Source organism: Equus asinus, chromosome 20, assembly GCF_041296235.1.
Source record: "Equus asinus isolate D_3611 breed Donkey chromosome 20, EquAss-T2T_v2, whole genome shotgun sequence".
NCBI lineage: Eukaryota > Metazoa > Chordata > Mammalia > Perissodactyla > Equidae > Equus > Equus asinus.
The window spans coordinates 112,049,131-112,065,274 of record NC_091809.1 but is presented as its reverse complement, the minus strand read 5'-3'; the positions used below and the strand labels follow the sequence as shown (position 1 = coordinate 112,065,274).

The 16,144-nt window shown below is 39.7% G+C and overlaps 2 protein-coding genes across 30 annotated transcripts in view; one reads left to right on the top strand and one right to left on the bottom strand.

Moving 5' to 3' along the window:
- Positions 1–14,369, bottom strand: part of ELP4 (elongator acetyltransferase complex subunit 4) — a 239,262-nt gene extending 224,893 nt beyond the window's left edge. For 8 of the 9 annotated variants that reach the window (XR_011495973.1, XM_044751762.2, XM_070491401.1 and 5 more), the window contains exons 1-2: positions 14,126–14,351; positions 7,590–7,625 (exon numbers count right to left, since the gene is read on the bottom strand). Coding sequence is in view for 8 of the 9 variants with exons in the window: in XM_044751762.2 (XP_044607697.2) it covers positions 7,590–7,625; positions 14,126–14,351 (262 nt within the window). In the remaining variant the exon portion in view is untranslated. Of the gene's footprint in view, positions 1–7,589; positions 7,626–14,125 lie in introns of all 9 variants that reach the window. The other variant, XM_044751764.2, reaches the window with a different exon arrangement.
- A 118-nt stretch (positions 14,370–14,487) lies between these two features.
- Positions 14,488–16,144, top strand: part of IMMP1L (inner mitochondrial membrane peptidase subunit 1) — a 69,976-nt gene continuing 68,319 nt past the window's right edge. For 3 of the 21 annotated variants that reach the window (XM_070491416.1, XM_044751771.2, XM_044751772.2), the window contains exons 1-2: positions 14,542–14,657; positions 15,259–15,420. The gene's annotated coding sequence lies outside the window, so the exon portion shown is untranslated. Of the gene's footprint in view, positions 14,658–15,258; positions 15,480–16,144 lie in introns of those variants that run through there. The other 18 variants (XM_070491410.1, XM_070491409.1, XM_070491415.1 and 15 more) reach the window with 15 other exon arrangements.

The window sequence follows — 16,144 nt, the reverse complement described above, 5'->3', positions numbered from 1 at the left end:
TTTCAATAAAGTACAATAAGTGCCATGATAAGGTAAATAAAGAACATTACAGAGCACACAGGAGGAACTAAGTGGGGGTGAGGGAAGGAAAGCAAGAGTTCAGGAAGACTTTCTGGAAGAGAATCTGACTATAGACCTAAAGGATGATTAAGAGTTAGGAGAAGGGGGAAAAGAAGAGGCAGCAAGAAAGAACTTAAGCAAAGGTCTGGAGAGAGGTGAGAGAACAGTTTTTGATGGAACTAAAAGTTTACGGCGATCAAGGTGAGAAGATAAGAAGAGAGAGGCTAAAGCGAGTCAGCAGTGGCAGATCACTAAGGCCTTAGAGTCCCAGCTAAGAAGCTTGGGCCTTATGTTAAGATCAAGAGAGAGCACAGAAAGGTCCTAATCAAGGCTATATCATGATCAGACTTTGTCTCAGAAAGTTCATTCTGGCTACCCTAAGAAAATGGACTGAAGCAAGGGACTATTGAAGACAACTAAGGAGCTGTTATAATAATTACAGTGAGAATTGTTGGCTATGGCCTGAATTTGGGTTGTGGCAGCAAGAATGGAGACAAGTAGACAGAATTTTAAAATACTTAAAATGTTACAAACCTCCAGATTTAATGATTACTGGACAACACAGTGAGAGAGACAACTACATCACTCAGGTCTCTGGCCTGTGTTACTTGGTAGACTGAATAATCCAGGGATCGTAGGAAGAGGGACAGATTTAGAGGAATGGGGTACAACTTGGAGGAAAGGGAAGATTGTAAATTCAGCCCTAGACACATGATTTTGAAGTGCCTGTAAGGTATTCAAGAGAAAATGCTCAACAGAGAATTGACTATGATCTCTGCATTTCTCTAGGTATCCCGTGGATGTGGCCACGCCTGGAGATTACTGGTCACTTTCATGAGCTGAGTTTTTCCCTGGTTGTTCTGGTTATGGCAGTGACTGAGACCTCCCAGGGAGAGCACGGAGCACAGGAAGAGGGAATGGGATACCCGTGTTTGCAGTAGAGCTGAAGGGGTCTAAAAACACATGAGCAGAGAGCAGTGACTGACCACAGCAACTGCTGCAGAGATAAACAAGAGGGCAAGAAGACTCCTTGGGTTTAACAATGAGACGCTCACTACATCTCTGGCTAAGTGGTATCAGTGACGCGGTAGTGCCTGAAGTAGACTGGGGAAGGACCAAAGTATTACGAAAACATGTAAGAAGTACAGACTATTCAAGAGGCTTTGCCATGAAAGGGAAGAGAAACAGCAATAGTTGGAGGAGGTGGGGTTAAGTGGGAAGAATTTTTTCCTTTTTTTAAAAATAAGGCTTAAAAACTCTTCTGAGCGTAAGTGCACATAGGAAAGAATAAATGGGAAAAGTTAAAGATAAGGAAAGAGAGAAAATTGATATTGCCAGGTCCCTGAAAAGGTGGAAGGAGAAAAGATCTAACGTACAGGTGAAAGGCGGTTTTCAAACAGGAGAAGGTACAGTACATCTTTCCGTTGGTAGACAGAGGTAGGTTTTGAAGTTTGATGGTGGGACGTTAGGTAAGCTCTCATCTGATGAGACTACTTTTTCCATCTGAAATACGGCAAGTCATCCCAGAAAATTAGGGAGAAAGTAGTAATGTTGGATGTTTGAGGACAAGAAACTTTCAAAGGGCCACTGAGGTTACTGAGAAGGAAAAAGAGGTGATTAGAGATACAAAAGTTTGGCCAATGTTGAAAGCTCACTTGAGGTGGGAGATCATGACAATCTCTAGCAAGCGAGAGAAATAACTAGGAAGTCAATACATGGCAGCAATGAATGGCATAAGAGGTAGAATAGCCAAAGGCATAAATCTCACTCCAGAAAGAATTTTTAAGATGAGTAATCAGGTTTCAGTATAAAACGATGATTTAATGTCAGAGAAACATGATTTAGAATCTCAGCTACTAGGTTTGTAACATTGGGCAAGTTACTTGACTTCTCTCAAAATTTCAATTTCATCTTCTCTAAAATATAGACACTTCATCTGATTGTAGTGAAATTAAATGATAAAATACACATCAAGGGCTTAGCATGATGCCTAGTACAAAGTACATCCTCAACAAATGTTAAATATGTCAATAAAATATTTAATGATATGATTTTAAGATATTAGGGTTTGTTTTACATGAAATAGGTGTCATAGAAGACAGACTGGAAAGGTTTAGAGGGGATATAAAAAGTAAGAAATTGAGTCTACAGAGAAAAACGCCAAGTACTACGGAGACAAAAGTAACAGAGAAGATCAGATCATTGGAACAGCTTAATTCTTGGGCAATGACCAAAGAAAACAAGGAGGGGAAGCAGGATAGATTTACCTGGCCATAAAGTTAAACAAACAAAAATCCCAGGAGTCCTCTGATGGATAAAAGGTAAATAGCCTGGTCTCTGCACCCTGGGATCTGAGGAGCCGGTATAAGGGTTCTGAAGTTTTACAGTTTGAATTCTACAAGCAGGTAGTTCAGGCAAGACACCCAGGGGAAGGAGGCCAAACTTTCCCTCTCCCTAGTCCTAAATAAACATTCTCTTACTTTACTAGGGCTTTCACCCCTTTATTACATAAGCACAATCTGCTGACAGCCTCTCTGGTGTATTTGTTAACAATTTTCCATACGAGTACTCTTCTCCCTTCATCTCCCCTCAATTTCTACCCACACTATGATTCAATTTAAGCCTCTTCCACACAAATAAACATCTGCACATTATATATGTACTCTTCATAGTTATTCCATGTGCCATTAACACCCAGTTTAAGTTCAGAAAGGGTAAAAACCAAGATTTACACTGCCTGACAGAGCTAAACACACTGTAGGTGCTTAAATGCTTCAGAACAAAAGGTCAGGTGGTTTTACTAGAGAACTGACAGATATCAGTCTGTCCTATTTCAGTCTTTTAACAAGCTGTACTACTATAAAATAAATTAAGAAGAATACAAAATATAATAATACAAAACACGTATTGGCAAGCTTTTTCTTAAAGAGTCAGAAGTAAATATTTCAGGCTTATGAACTATACATTCTCTGTTGAACTACTCAGCTCTGCCCTTGTAGCACAAATGCAACCACAGACAATGTGCAAATAAATATGCCTGGCTGTGTTCCAATAAAACTTTATTTACAGATAGGTGGCCAGCCAGCAGGTTGTAGTTTGTCAACTTGTGCCTAATAAGAAAAATGCTCAGAGCTTATTACATGATGTAGAAGAAAAATATAACTCAGCAAATTAAAAAAGGTTAAAGACAACTGACAAGAAAATACAATAATATCCCATGAGAGATACACTGAGAGTGCTTAGTTTCTGGGGTTATGTGCAGTAATAACAAATTAAAATCATGAAAACTGTGGCAGATTCTAAGGTGATGCCCATGATTCCTGTTTCCTGGTATTAAGGCCTTTGCGTAACCTCTTCTCTTTGAATGTGGGTGGAACTTGTGACTTGCTTCCAACCAAAAGAATATGGGAAAGGTGATGAGATGTCACTTCTGTTACCTAAGACTGTAGCACCTAGCTTGCTGAGAGACATTCTTGCTTACTAGTTTTGAAGAAATAAGAATCCATGTTGAGAGCTGCCCTATGAAGACACAGCCTCTGGCCAAGAGCCAGCAAGGAAATGAATGCTGCCAACAGCCATGCGAGCCAGGAAGCAGATCCTTCCCCTGACAAGCCTTCAGATGAGAACCCAGCCCTGGCTGACACCTGGACCAACTTGCAGAGGACCCAGCCAAGTTGTACTCGGACTCATGACCCACAGAAATTGTGAGATAATAAATGTGTATTGTTTTCAAGCTGCGAGATTTGTTTTAATATTCTACTGCAATCAATAATTGATACAAAAGTATACTCATAACAAATTGTAATTAACTGTCTAATAGCATATCATCTCCTACTTCTAGACCTAAAATTACATAAAGTCAGATATTAATTTAAAAATAACATATTCATAAATGTCACACAACTTGTATTTTATTTACTGAAAATGTCTATTAAAGCCTTTTGATACTATCTCTGCAAACAGATCAAGATTCCTTTGCTTAAAAAGAAGCTGCATAAACTCTAAATATTTATGCCATTCCTTCACTTTTGATACTTCTAAGGTGTTCCAAATTTACCCATGTACTAGACTATCAGAAAGCAATTTAAACGTAAAACATCTCAAAGCATATTCTAGAATTAAAGAATGAAACGTGTTTTAAGAAAAGTCTATCTGATTTTCAAAGTAAATGTAGGAGTCTCTTAGTTCTTCAATTTATTCCTCAGAGAATGACCTTTTATGTATTCATATTTGTTTATTTTGTTGTAGGCAGGTCTCAAGTAGGCTTACCCAGGGTTTTCTGGCAGTGCTGGCTATCTCTAGTTTCCATGGTTACATGCTCCTGAAACTGCAAATACACTGCTCTGCAAGCCCACACTCATGTGCATGCACACATACAGACAACTGCCTTGGTAAATGAGTAATTCATTTCAAGAAAAAATGGTAAAAAAGTTGACAACCTATAGTGAAAAGTTATTAATGAAAACCATCTTCAGGCTTTAATTTTATCTTACTTCTGGAATAAAAAAGTCTTTGAGTGATGAGCAATACAGTAACGCTCTAGGCTCCTAAACTGACCTCAGATCTGCATATTTAGTTTATATTGGGAACTATTCATCCATTTCTTAAGGCAGATTTCACTCACTGCACAAGTTCTATTGACTTGGGAATGGAGAAAAGTAGAGAACCTAGTAGATAAGACTCCTACTGCTAACCTAATCTTTCAAAGAAATGTAAAACTGCTTCCAAGTCTTGCTTTAAAGTTTTCTAAAGAAAACAAAGTAGTAGATGATAAACTAAGTTTACTCAAGTTATACAAATTTTTAAAAATCTTACACACTTTGAAGTTGACAGCAGGGCATAAATAATGCTGAAAAGATTCGAAATATTAGCTTTATGGAATGACCAGACTATAAAGACAAAGTCTTTGGTTTATACCTGTTATATTCCTTTATTCAAAAGTGAATTGACATTTCATCAAGGACAGACTTTTTAAAAATCTTACTGTGCTTTATTTATTCTTGCCTGAGTTTTTCCTTATTACTCATTATAAAAAATCTTCTTAGCTAGATCACCAAGTTCATTAGGCATGTGTTCTGCTTCCATATAACTGAAGACAACAATGTCACTCAGCTTTCTGCCGCTATGTAACAAGGATCCCCCTTCGTCCAGTTTTCAGTAACACAGACCTCATTTCCTTTTGGCAGTGCCCTCAAAGTACAGATTTCCACTAATGATCTGTTGGTGGCAATTTAGGCTTTGTCTTATGTGCTCCTCAAAATCCTTCCAGTGTTTGCCCACTGCGTGGCTCCAATGCCACTCCCACACTTTTAGGTATTTGTTATGGAAGCACTCCCTTCCAAGATACCAAAATTTGCTATGAAATAACATTGCCAATATTTGTAGAAGATGATTGCCTACTTAGAAAATTCAAGTGAATCTATATACTATTCAAAAGTTGCTGGTTATAAGATCAATATACAAAAATCAACAGCAGTCCCTTGTACCAGGTAAAACCAATGATAAAATATAATGATAAACCCCTCTATTATGGTACTAACTTATTATATTCTACTTATTTGCCATACATGTCTTCTCCATAGATGCACAGTTCCTTAAGGGAAGAGGGCATCTTGTCTATATTTGTAACCCCAATATCTAGTACACACATGGGTGTTCAATGAACACTTATTCAATGAATTATCAATCATCATTGGATTCTTAGTATCATTCACAGACACTTCCCTGGGGAAAAGAATTAAAATTCAGCTGCATATATTTTTTTAAACCACTATAGTAACTCTCCAGACTTTTAGTCATCAAAGAGAAAACTCCCAGGTTCAAATGATGAAATGCCACTCTTTAATTTTCACCTGTTTAGACTGGCAAAGATTTAAAAGTTTAATAATATACAGTGGTGTTAAGGTTGAGGGTAAACTAGTATTCTTATAATTATTGATTGAAGTATAAGGTGGTATAAACTCTTGGGAGAGCAATCTAATACTATCTAACACAAATTAACATGTCTCAATCAAGCAAGTCTATAGCTTGGAATTTATTCTACAGATACTTACATATGTCGCAAAGCTTACATACAAGATTTGCACAATAGCACTGTTAGTAATAAAAAAATGGAATTAACTTACATTTATCAGTAGAAAATGATTTAAATAAATTATGGTCCATCCATCTGATGAACTGCTATGCAGTTGTTAAGAAGAATGAGGTATATGCATATGAATGCCCATGGAGTGATCTCTAAGAAGTATTAAGTGGAAAAAGCAAGGTGCTAAATGCTCCCATGTATATTACTTATGTAGAAAAATTTGGGTGGGATATCCAGGACAGTACTGTCTCTGGATATGGGGACCGAGAAACTGAAAGGATAACATAATTTTCTCTACATATCCTTTTGTATTTTATGTATATATTTATTTATATCAAAATTGTGAATTACTTTTTCCATAAAATCCTTCAATCACTATTTACTAAAAGATAAATTTTTAAAAATGTGAGTATCATCACCATTTCTAGAATTTTATTATCAGTCATACTGAGTTTGGAATATTTTATTCAGTTGTGGGCACAGCTAAACAGCCAATGCCAGACTAGAAGGTGAGACAAGAGAACCACCAGGAGAGTGGAGTGTGAAAACCATGATACATAAAAACCAGTTTAAGAAATTATGCCTATTTAGTTTGGTGAAAAATTGCAGTGATAAAATAGCTATTTTCAAATATCTTAAGAGTGTCATGTGAGAGTAGGTAGATTAATTGTGTATTGTATCAGAGGACAAAACTAGGAATAACAAATCTGTTACAGGTATATGGATTAAACATTAGCATAAAGAACTGTCTAATAAATGACAGCATTTTCAACAACAACGCATTGCTTTGTGAAGTAGTGAGCCCTTTAAACTAGAGAAATCTGTACTCAAATGGTGTTTGATATCTTTCAAGGATTATGGAGAAGTAATTTGTGGCTAGATGGGAGCTTGGATTATGTTACTGCCATGGGTTATTTCAATTCCAAGATTCTATGGCCTAAACTAAAAATAAGGCAGACAGGGTTACGTACGTATATTTAAATAAAAACTGTTGTAGCTTTAAAGATGGAAAATGCATGATTTATCAGTTTGTGACTCTTCTTTCAATAAAAAAACAGTAATGATAAAATCTGCAATGTATACAATGGACTTATTAGTACATCAACTTCTCAAATTAATCTCTGTAATAATCCCTCTTTAAATACCGAGAGCCTCCAAAAAATCACTTGGCATTAATTTTAGTTTCTTTTAAAAATGGAGCACAACGCGCTCTGAACATTTTTAAATTATAAGATCTACATTTTCAGATATATTTGCCTAATTTACTTCACATTCAGATCAACATCTGAATTTAAATTAGAATTTAAGGCAATTCCTCTATAATTTACCTTAACTCTCTCGTGTTAAATACTTCATTTCAGAATAAGCAAGCCCATAAATAACACCATCATGCACAACAGAAAACTGTGGTCAGTAAAGAGCAAAGAATGTATGCTATACTAACCAATCAGGAGAAGTGTTCCAACAGCCAAGCCTCCACCTGGAAATGAAACAAAACCAAGGAGAAAATTAATCTACCTTTTCACATTATCTCTAGCATAAAAGTTAGGCTTTATCAAGGACAGGTACTTCAATAACTTTAAAACTGCAGTTGAGAACAACATTTTACTTACCTTTGCAATACTTTGCTTAAGGTGCTATTATGAAATAATTACATATTATATGTAATTACACACTACAGATTACAATTATTTTCATAATACACTGCACTATCCTCCTTTCTTCTGTGATAGGACCATGCAGCATTCAACATAACTGTGGTTATGCATTCCAGTGTTATATTTAGCACTTGTTAATAAATTAACTCAGTAGCTGAGACCTAAATGCACACAGTAACTGAACTACTACAGAAGTACAACACAGAAAACAAAGGTTATTATAATAGAAATTCCACTTCAATATTTATCCTCAAATTTAATAAGCTTTGGGGGGGAAAAAACCTTGCTAATTAAAACTAAATCTTTTTCATGATGAATAATGTGCACAAAGTTTGGACATGATCTAAATATATTTAGAATTCAAAATGAACAATGTTTTTGTCATTTCAAACAAAAAAGGCACAATCACAAAATACATTTTCAGTACTACTAGAAAACGTTCTTTTAAATATCTGAATTAGGGTAATATGATCATGAATATATAACTCAAATAAGGACTCACTAAAAATCAATTCAAAATCAAGTTTTAGGAAACTAGAACTACACTAAAAAGATAAGACATTCGACTACTGACATTTTGTTTGTAAAACATTTGTATTACTACAAATTCACTTTAAAATATGTATATCAAAAAATGAAACGTACTTAAGGTACAATTAATTAAAAAAGAAACTACTCAAAATTGTTAGACAACTGAAGACAGTGTGACTAGGGTTTTTTTCTTGTTCCATACAAAGTTGTGAAAGAAATTTTTGAATTACATAAGGCCTGCAACTAGAAATTTAGAACACCAATAGCTTCCCTAAAAAAGTTTTGTAGTGGCAAATGTTATACAGAGAAACTTAGTATGAAAGCTCCCTTTGGTAGTGTTTATTTTTTGCCTTGCAAATAAGCATAAACGTCATGTTTCAAAGAATTTCAAATTTGGTAACATACATGCACACAGAATAAAACGGAACATTTTGACTTTATGATGATAAGTAAAACATACCAAATTGTTAGAGAAGAAAACAAGCAAAAAAACAGTACATTTATATATTTTTATGTTTAAGTGGATTTGTTATAGTAGTAAATATATAATTTCACATTTAGATAACTTCCTTCATTACAGCATTTAAAGCCACACCAGACTACATAACTTTGTTGTTTAAACTAAAAGACTGACCTAAACTGAAATATATATGATGAAAACACTCAGAAATGATCAGAGCAAAAAGGTTTTCTTTGAGACAAGATTAAGCTAAATGTTTAATTTTACAGTTTCTGCTACATATAGATCACTAGTTACTTTTTAATCCATTTTGAACATTTTAAATCACAGTCTTCAACCCCTTACATCCCTATGTTCCCTTACATGCAAGAAGAAACACTTAACTGTCTCACCGCCATCTTCTGTATATTTAAGGACGTGAAACGCCACAAGTACACAACAGACACTGCAGTGTCTAGGCTAGAGCAGGGGCTACAAGAGGTAGCCACCTTTTCTTTCTTAACCTATTTCTTACAGGAAGGATTTCGATTTCTCATCTAGACTCCCCTGGGTCTACATTCATGTCTCCTCAAATTCGGAATTTACATAAGGCCTGCAACTAGAATAGTTAGAGAATTAAAGTTTTTTGTGAATGCTGTTCACAGTGGGACAATAATAAATAAAGGAATAGTTTCCCAATTAAATGAAGTGATAGCTAGCTCAGGTGTCTGGTCTAGAGAGGTACTAAGGGCTACCTCACCATTCTAGAAATTACTTTTTGACTAGAACAAATCACTAAAGATATATCGTGACTTGATAAATGGTGAGGACCATAACAGTAAATCAGACTAAGAAGAAAATATTCTGAAGAATGATCCAAACAATCCACTGTTCCTGATAATCCAGAAAAAAACACTACTCAAATTTTTTAAATCTCATGTACGTTAAAACTCTAATGTTTGGAAAATTTGAACATTACTTAAAACAACACAAAAAGGGGATATCTTAATGACTTTTATCAGCCAAATTTATATCTTATCAGGACTTCTCTCAGAAAAAGGCAATTTTCTTTCTTTTTTTTCTAGTGGGCTGTACTGTGTAAATTCACTGGACTGAAATTTGGATTGGCTCTTTTAGAGGTTGGTCACTCTGAAGCTTGGTCATAGAGAATAAGATGAAATCGCCTTGTTAACTATTTTTAAACCAAGCTTTTATTCCATGTATGTGAAGTAAAATGAGTTGACACGTACATATACACACAACATACAGAGGCAAAGCTCCTCTATTCCTGCAAACTTAATTTTAGTGTGACAAAACCTCACGATATTTCCCCAAAATATCTCTGTATAAGGCATTTTGATATACCTCACTTGACGTGAGGTTCTAGCTGTATTTTAAACCAGAGTAAGTTAGAATATGTTTGTAGCCATGTCCCTATCCAAAAATAAAAACCTGGGGCCAGACACGTGGCCCAGTGGTTAAGGTCGCACGCTCTGCTTCAGCAGCCCAAGGTTTCACGGTTCAGATCCTGGGTGTGGACACAGCACTGCTCATCAAGCCATGCTGAGGCGGGGTCACACATAGCACAACTAGGACCCACAACTAAAAATATACAACTACATACCAATGGGCTCTGGGAAGAAAAAGGAAAAATAAAATCTTAAAATAAACAAATAAATAAGTAAAAAGCTTAAACAATCAACCATGACAGGATATCTTGATATATTCAACAAAAGCTAGCTTTTATCTTTAAATTCAGTAATCCATTAGTAATTTTATCTAATCTCAAAAGCAATATAGATTTCACACTAGTAGTTCCCAATTAAAATAGAAGTATCTTTTCCCAATAGCCCACTAAACGTTTGATAGGTAAGTAATGGGGTGAGTAAGTAATCATCTTATTTCTATGATGAAACGTACAAAGGAGTAAAATGATCTTTTCTACCGCCTCCTCTCTCCTATACTCACGTTCATTACCTCTCTCCTAGACTTGTGATTTCATTATAAGTCTATTTTTCCTTCTCTCTCTAGGACATATGAAACATCCTGACAACTCCTGATTATCACAATATTGGCTGGGCAGATATGAGAATCAGAACAGAAGCAGCTATGAACAGCGAGAATGGTTCTGTACAATAAATCACATGAAACAATTTTACAGAGCAATACACAAGAAGCTACACTTACCTTAAATGTATAGCTATTAGTTGCTAAAATATCATAACTAGGATATTGCTAAGTATACAGTCCAAGCTCAAGGTACACCATCCCACACTCCAGAGCAAGATATAGAGGAGCAAAGGAAATAAGCGTACCAATATTTACTTTTTGACATCAGTGTTGAAATGGCAGCTACCATCAAGATTCTTCAGAGTACTCTTCCCGGACTATTATTTACCCCAAATCCCCATCTTCCATTCACTTGACTGTCAAAATTTAGTAAGTTCTGAACAGCACAGAGGCTATGCCAGTTAAACCTGAGAAGTCACCCTTCCTTCAAGCACCTTCTTGAAGGATAAGGCTGGGGGATAATGTCCCCAGGTTGCACAATACGGTCCTCAAAATGGACTATACCTTATATCCTAGAAAAAAAGAAATTCTGCCAGAACCTTTTAACTGCTATAATTTCTCTTTGGAAACTCCTGGAAAAAGAAAAATGGAATATAGTGTCCACAATAACACAAATGTCCTGGAGGGGCAGGGTTGAGAATGTGGGTTAGGAAATCTCAGAATGTAAAAATTTAAATGTTGCCAACTTGGGAAATGTATATAATTATCCAACAATAAAATTAAGCTGTCAGAATAAAAATATTTCATATGATTAGATCATGTTTAAAAGATGCAGGTATAGGGAATTCTCAAAGTTATAAAAACACGGGAGTAAGCAACGGAAATATTAGCATATTATCAAATGATTAACATTCAATTAGCCTGTACAATGCCTTTCCAATACATTTTGCATCTGTGCTTAAAATTACAATGATGTCACAGTGGCAGTGGTAAAATATCACCACAGTGCTTGGCAGTGACAATACAATATTTACTTATTACACAGTAACCACAGAATATATTTAAGCAACAATCACGTCACAGTATAGTTTCATCATTCTGATATCATATCCTACTATCATTACATTTTGTCACACTGTGGTTATATTAGGCTTGTCACAATCTGAGTCAAACAACATTTTAGAGTAACAATATAATCTGAATTGCCTAAACTTAAGTATATACACATGAGTAGCCACATGTTTCACTTTCAATTGTTTCAATGAAAAACAAATGTAAAGGGTTTGCTCTACAAGGCAAGATAAAATAGAAAATCAAAATACAAAAATGCCATTAAGAAGTTAACAACTAAAATACTTTTGCACATATTTATTATTCCAAATGTAGTAGCTCCTATTGTAATAACTCCTTCGATTTATGCACACTTTGAGAATTAAGTGCATACATGCAAAATATATTTCAAAATATCCAAAAACTGCTATTTATTTCAGCCTTCTTAATGAACACTATTTTTTAGCATAAGCTTGTTAAAGTCATTTACTAGAGTCCCCATCCCCAAGCAAATCTGGAAAATTTTTAAATTACAGTTTGAGTTTACATCACTGTAGAAACACAGGAGGAAAGTGCTCTGGGTTACCTTTTTGGGTGTTTTTAGAGACTGTAGTTAAATCACTAGTTTCAGTTTCAATAAATGGTTAAAAGCACCTGAAATGAGTCTGCAAAAATTTGAAACAGCTGTAGCATAGTGCGGAACACTAAATTTGGAGCCTAAAGATCAGCCCAGACTGTCACTAGTTCCGTGAATGTCCACGTCACTTAAGTGTTTTTAGAGCTCAAACACATAACTCAGTCCTACAGGTTTCATATTCTCTTGTGCAGATCTTTTTCTACATATTATTTTTCTTTCAATCAAGAACTTATTGAGAATCTAAATGCCAGGAACTGTACTAGACACGTTCTGTAATTCTAACGAGGAACTGAAGGGATAATGTCAGAAATGTGACCTTTTTGTTTGGAGTTTCAGAATCAAGTGAATGAAGTTACACATCCCCATTGAACTAAAAACACAGACAGGTAAGGACTAGGAAAAGCTTCCAAGTTTTAAGTTCAAATATAGGACAATACAAGTGAGGCTCACAAGGAAAAAAAAAGTGAGATAAATATTTGCTAACTAGATATTTTGAATCATTTCTGTTTATAGTACCATGTAATTTAGGAAGGCAAAAGACTTGAAAAAATTAAGTGAAAATACTTAACGTAGAAATAACCAGGATCCACTTATGGACATGACATAACAGACGGAAGAAGCCATGCTCTTTCTCATAGGTTGCTTGCCTTGTCATTTTCCTTTGCATCAAACCTTTGTGAAAAGCCTACCTCGTGGGAAAAAATTACAGAGAGAAAACGTCAAGAATAAGCAATTGCATTTATACTATTTCATGAAAGTGGGTAAGGCTTAACTGACACATGCCACATGCTATGAGAAAGTTATGAAATATAAACAGACCAATTTTAATGAAGCATCATTCTGAAAGAAATTAACTAATTTACAAGCTTTATTAACACAGCAGCTCTGTCTTACCAACCTAACCTGCCCAATTCCTTCAACATAACAGCTATGAAACAAGCACACTCTTCAGCAGGCTTCTCATGAAAAACTCCAGGTTATACAGGAAAGCCTAAGAACTACACTTCTTTTTCTCGTTAAAATGTGAACTGCCTTTAAACACATCGTTGGGAGTGTAATGCTGGGACACACACACAGACGGGAAGAAACTGAACAGGAACACACACACATGCTTAGCGCAGACACGAGGGGGATGTCAGCATCGACGACGGGCTGGAACGCCTCGCACTCACAAGAGCCTCTAACAGTCATCCTCGCAAACCGAGACGGCTTGCTTCGAGATTCAGAACCGGGGGCTGAGCGGCCTGGCGGCGAAGGAGGGCACGCTACCTTTCTCAGCGTTTTCTAACGGAGCCCGTCTCTCACAGTGACGCCAACTTTCGCGGGGTGGTCCAAACCCCGAGCTGCCCGGGGCTGGCACAGGGAGCACCCCGACACGGGGCGGGGCCGGGCCGCGTGCGCACGTGAACGGCCGCCGGGACCGGGCAGCGAGCCGGCTCACGGCACGTGGGACCCCGCGCACTCCGGCTCTCACGAGGCCGGCGGGCCGCGGCGACGAGGGGCCCACGGCGCGCACGGCCCCCCGCAGCCCGTCCTCCCTCCGCCCGGGCCGGCCGCATCCGCTCCGCGTCCGGAGGCCGAGGCGGCGGGGGCTCCCCGGCAGCCCCTCCCGAGGGGTTCCCGCTGCGGAGCCCACATCTCCGTTCGGAACCGACCTAAGAGCTGGTCCAGGGCTGGGAGCCCGGTGGACACCAGCAGCTGTCCGTTCCGCACCGACGGCCGCGTGCCCGCGATGGACGCCAGCCGACGGCAGCCGCCGTCGGGGCCGCTGGCTTTCGGACCCCTCCTCTGGAAACTGGTGACGCTGTCCTTGCCGGCCGCCGCCACCACACACCCGGACGCCCCGGCGCGGGGGCCGCAACTCGTCGCCGCCGCCGCCATCTTGGCGCTCCCGCCTTGGCCAATGGGAACTCCGGGAACTGCGGCGGCGGCCCGTCAGAGCCGCCCGCGGGCCCGCCTCCTTGCCCCGCCGCGGCGCCCGTAGCCAATAGGACTGAGGCTTCCCTCCGCGTCAACCAATCGCAAGGCGTACTGCAGAAACGTGCGCTTACGTAGGGCCGGTGGACGCTGCGGAGCCCAGGTGAGGAAGGCCCACCTGGGTCCCGGCTGGGGGGTCTTCCGGGTTCTCCGGCGCGGGCGGCGTCCTTCCACGCTCTGTTTGCTCTGCGTGTCTTCACGCACGCTGAGGTGGAGGGGAGGCCGGTGGGGCGGGTGTGGGTGCGCTCACGCACGCCGGGTGGGGAGGCCGATGGAGCGGGTGTGCGTGGGCTCACGCCCGCCGAGGTGGAGGGGAGGCCGGTGGGGCGGGTGTGGGTGCGCTCACGCACGCCGGGTGGGGAGGACGGTGGAGCGGGGGTGCGTGCGCTCACGCCCACCGATGTGGAGGGGAGGCCGGTGGGGTGGGTGTGCGTGCGCTCACACACGCCGGGTGGGGAGGCCGGTGGAGCGACTGTGCGTGGGCTCACGCCCACCGAGGTGGAGGGGAGGCCGGTGGGGCGGGTGTGGGTCCCCTCACGCACGCCGGGTGGGGAGGCCGGTGGAGCGGGTGTGCGTGTGCTCACGCCCGCCGAGGTGGAGGGGAGGTCGGTGGAGCCGTTGTGCGTGCGCTCACGCCTGCCTAGGTGGAGGGGAGGCTGGTGGAGCTGCGTGATGGCCCCGGACCCTGCGGCTGTGTCCCAGCCCCGGCCCTTCCCCACGATTTCTGGGGTCGGGCCCCCGCCCTCCCTGCGGGGTATTTCTGGTGGTGTGGTGTTTGAGTTGGAAAGGCGATCCGTTCCCTTGCCCTCAGGCGGCAGGTGACGAAGTGTCCTTCTCCAAGCCCCCGAGAGAAGCTTCGTGGACTTTAATTAGCGCCCCTGGAAGGCTGGGAGCATCTTTCCGTCAGTGGTGTGAAGGACAAGTGTTACTCTGACGGCCTCGTTCACACCTTTAATTGTCGTTCGCTGTTAAGGTAGCTGCAAATAACAGCGCTTGAGGTTTCTTCCCCAAAAAACTTTAAGAATGAGATGTGTATGTACTTACTTTTTCTAGTGATTTGTGAACTCTGGATTGAGAGCTTTCTTATTAGAACAGGAATTTTATAGGCGGAAAAAAACCATGTAATTTAGAGCTGAGTGTTTGGAGTTAAAAATGTTTTCAAAACTGAGCGTGGCGGGTGGGGGAGGGTGTAAGTGATGTTTAAAGGCGTTCATGTTGTCAAGTCTCTAAACTAAAAAAGACTCCCAAATCATGCCTGCACTACCAAATTACTAGTTTTGATAGTGATCTTATGATGCTTTTTAAAAATACATCCAAACCTCATTGGAATGCTTGCCTTTGAGTTGTAGTAAATCTCAATGACCTGTTAGAACTTTCTGGCTGATTCTCTTTGCTAAATTGAAATTAGTATTGCCATATAGTAACTGGAGTTTTCATCTTGGTAAGATTTTTGGGTTTTGTTTGTTTTTTGCTGAGGAAGATGTACCTTGAGCTAACAGCTATGCCAGTCTTCCTCTATTTTGTATGTGGCTCACCACCACAGCACAGCTGCTGACCAGTGGTGTAGGTCCATGCCTGGGGTCTGAACCTACACTTCCGGCCTGCGGAGGCAGAGTGTGCTGGATGTACCCAATATGCCACCAGGCTGGCCCCTGTTTGTTTGTTTTTTAAAGAAAACGTTCAGGAAAAAAAACAAA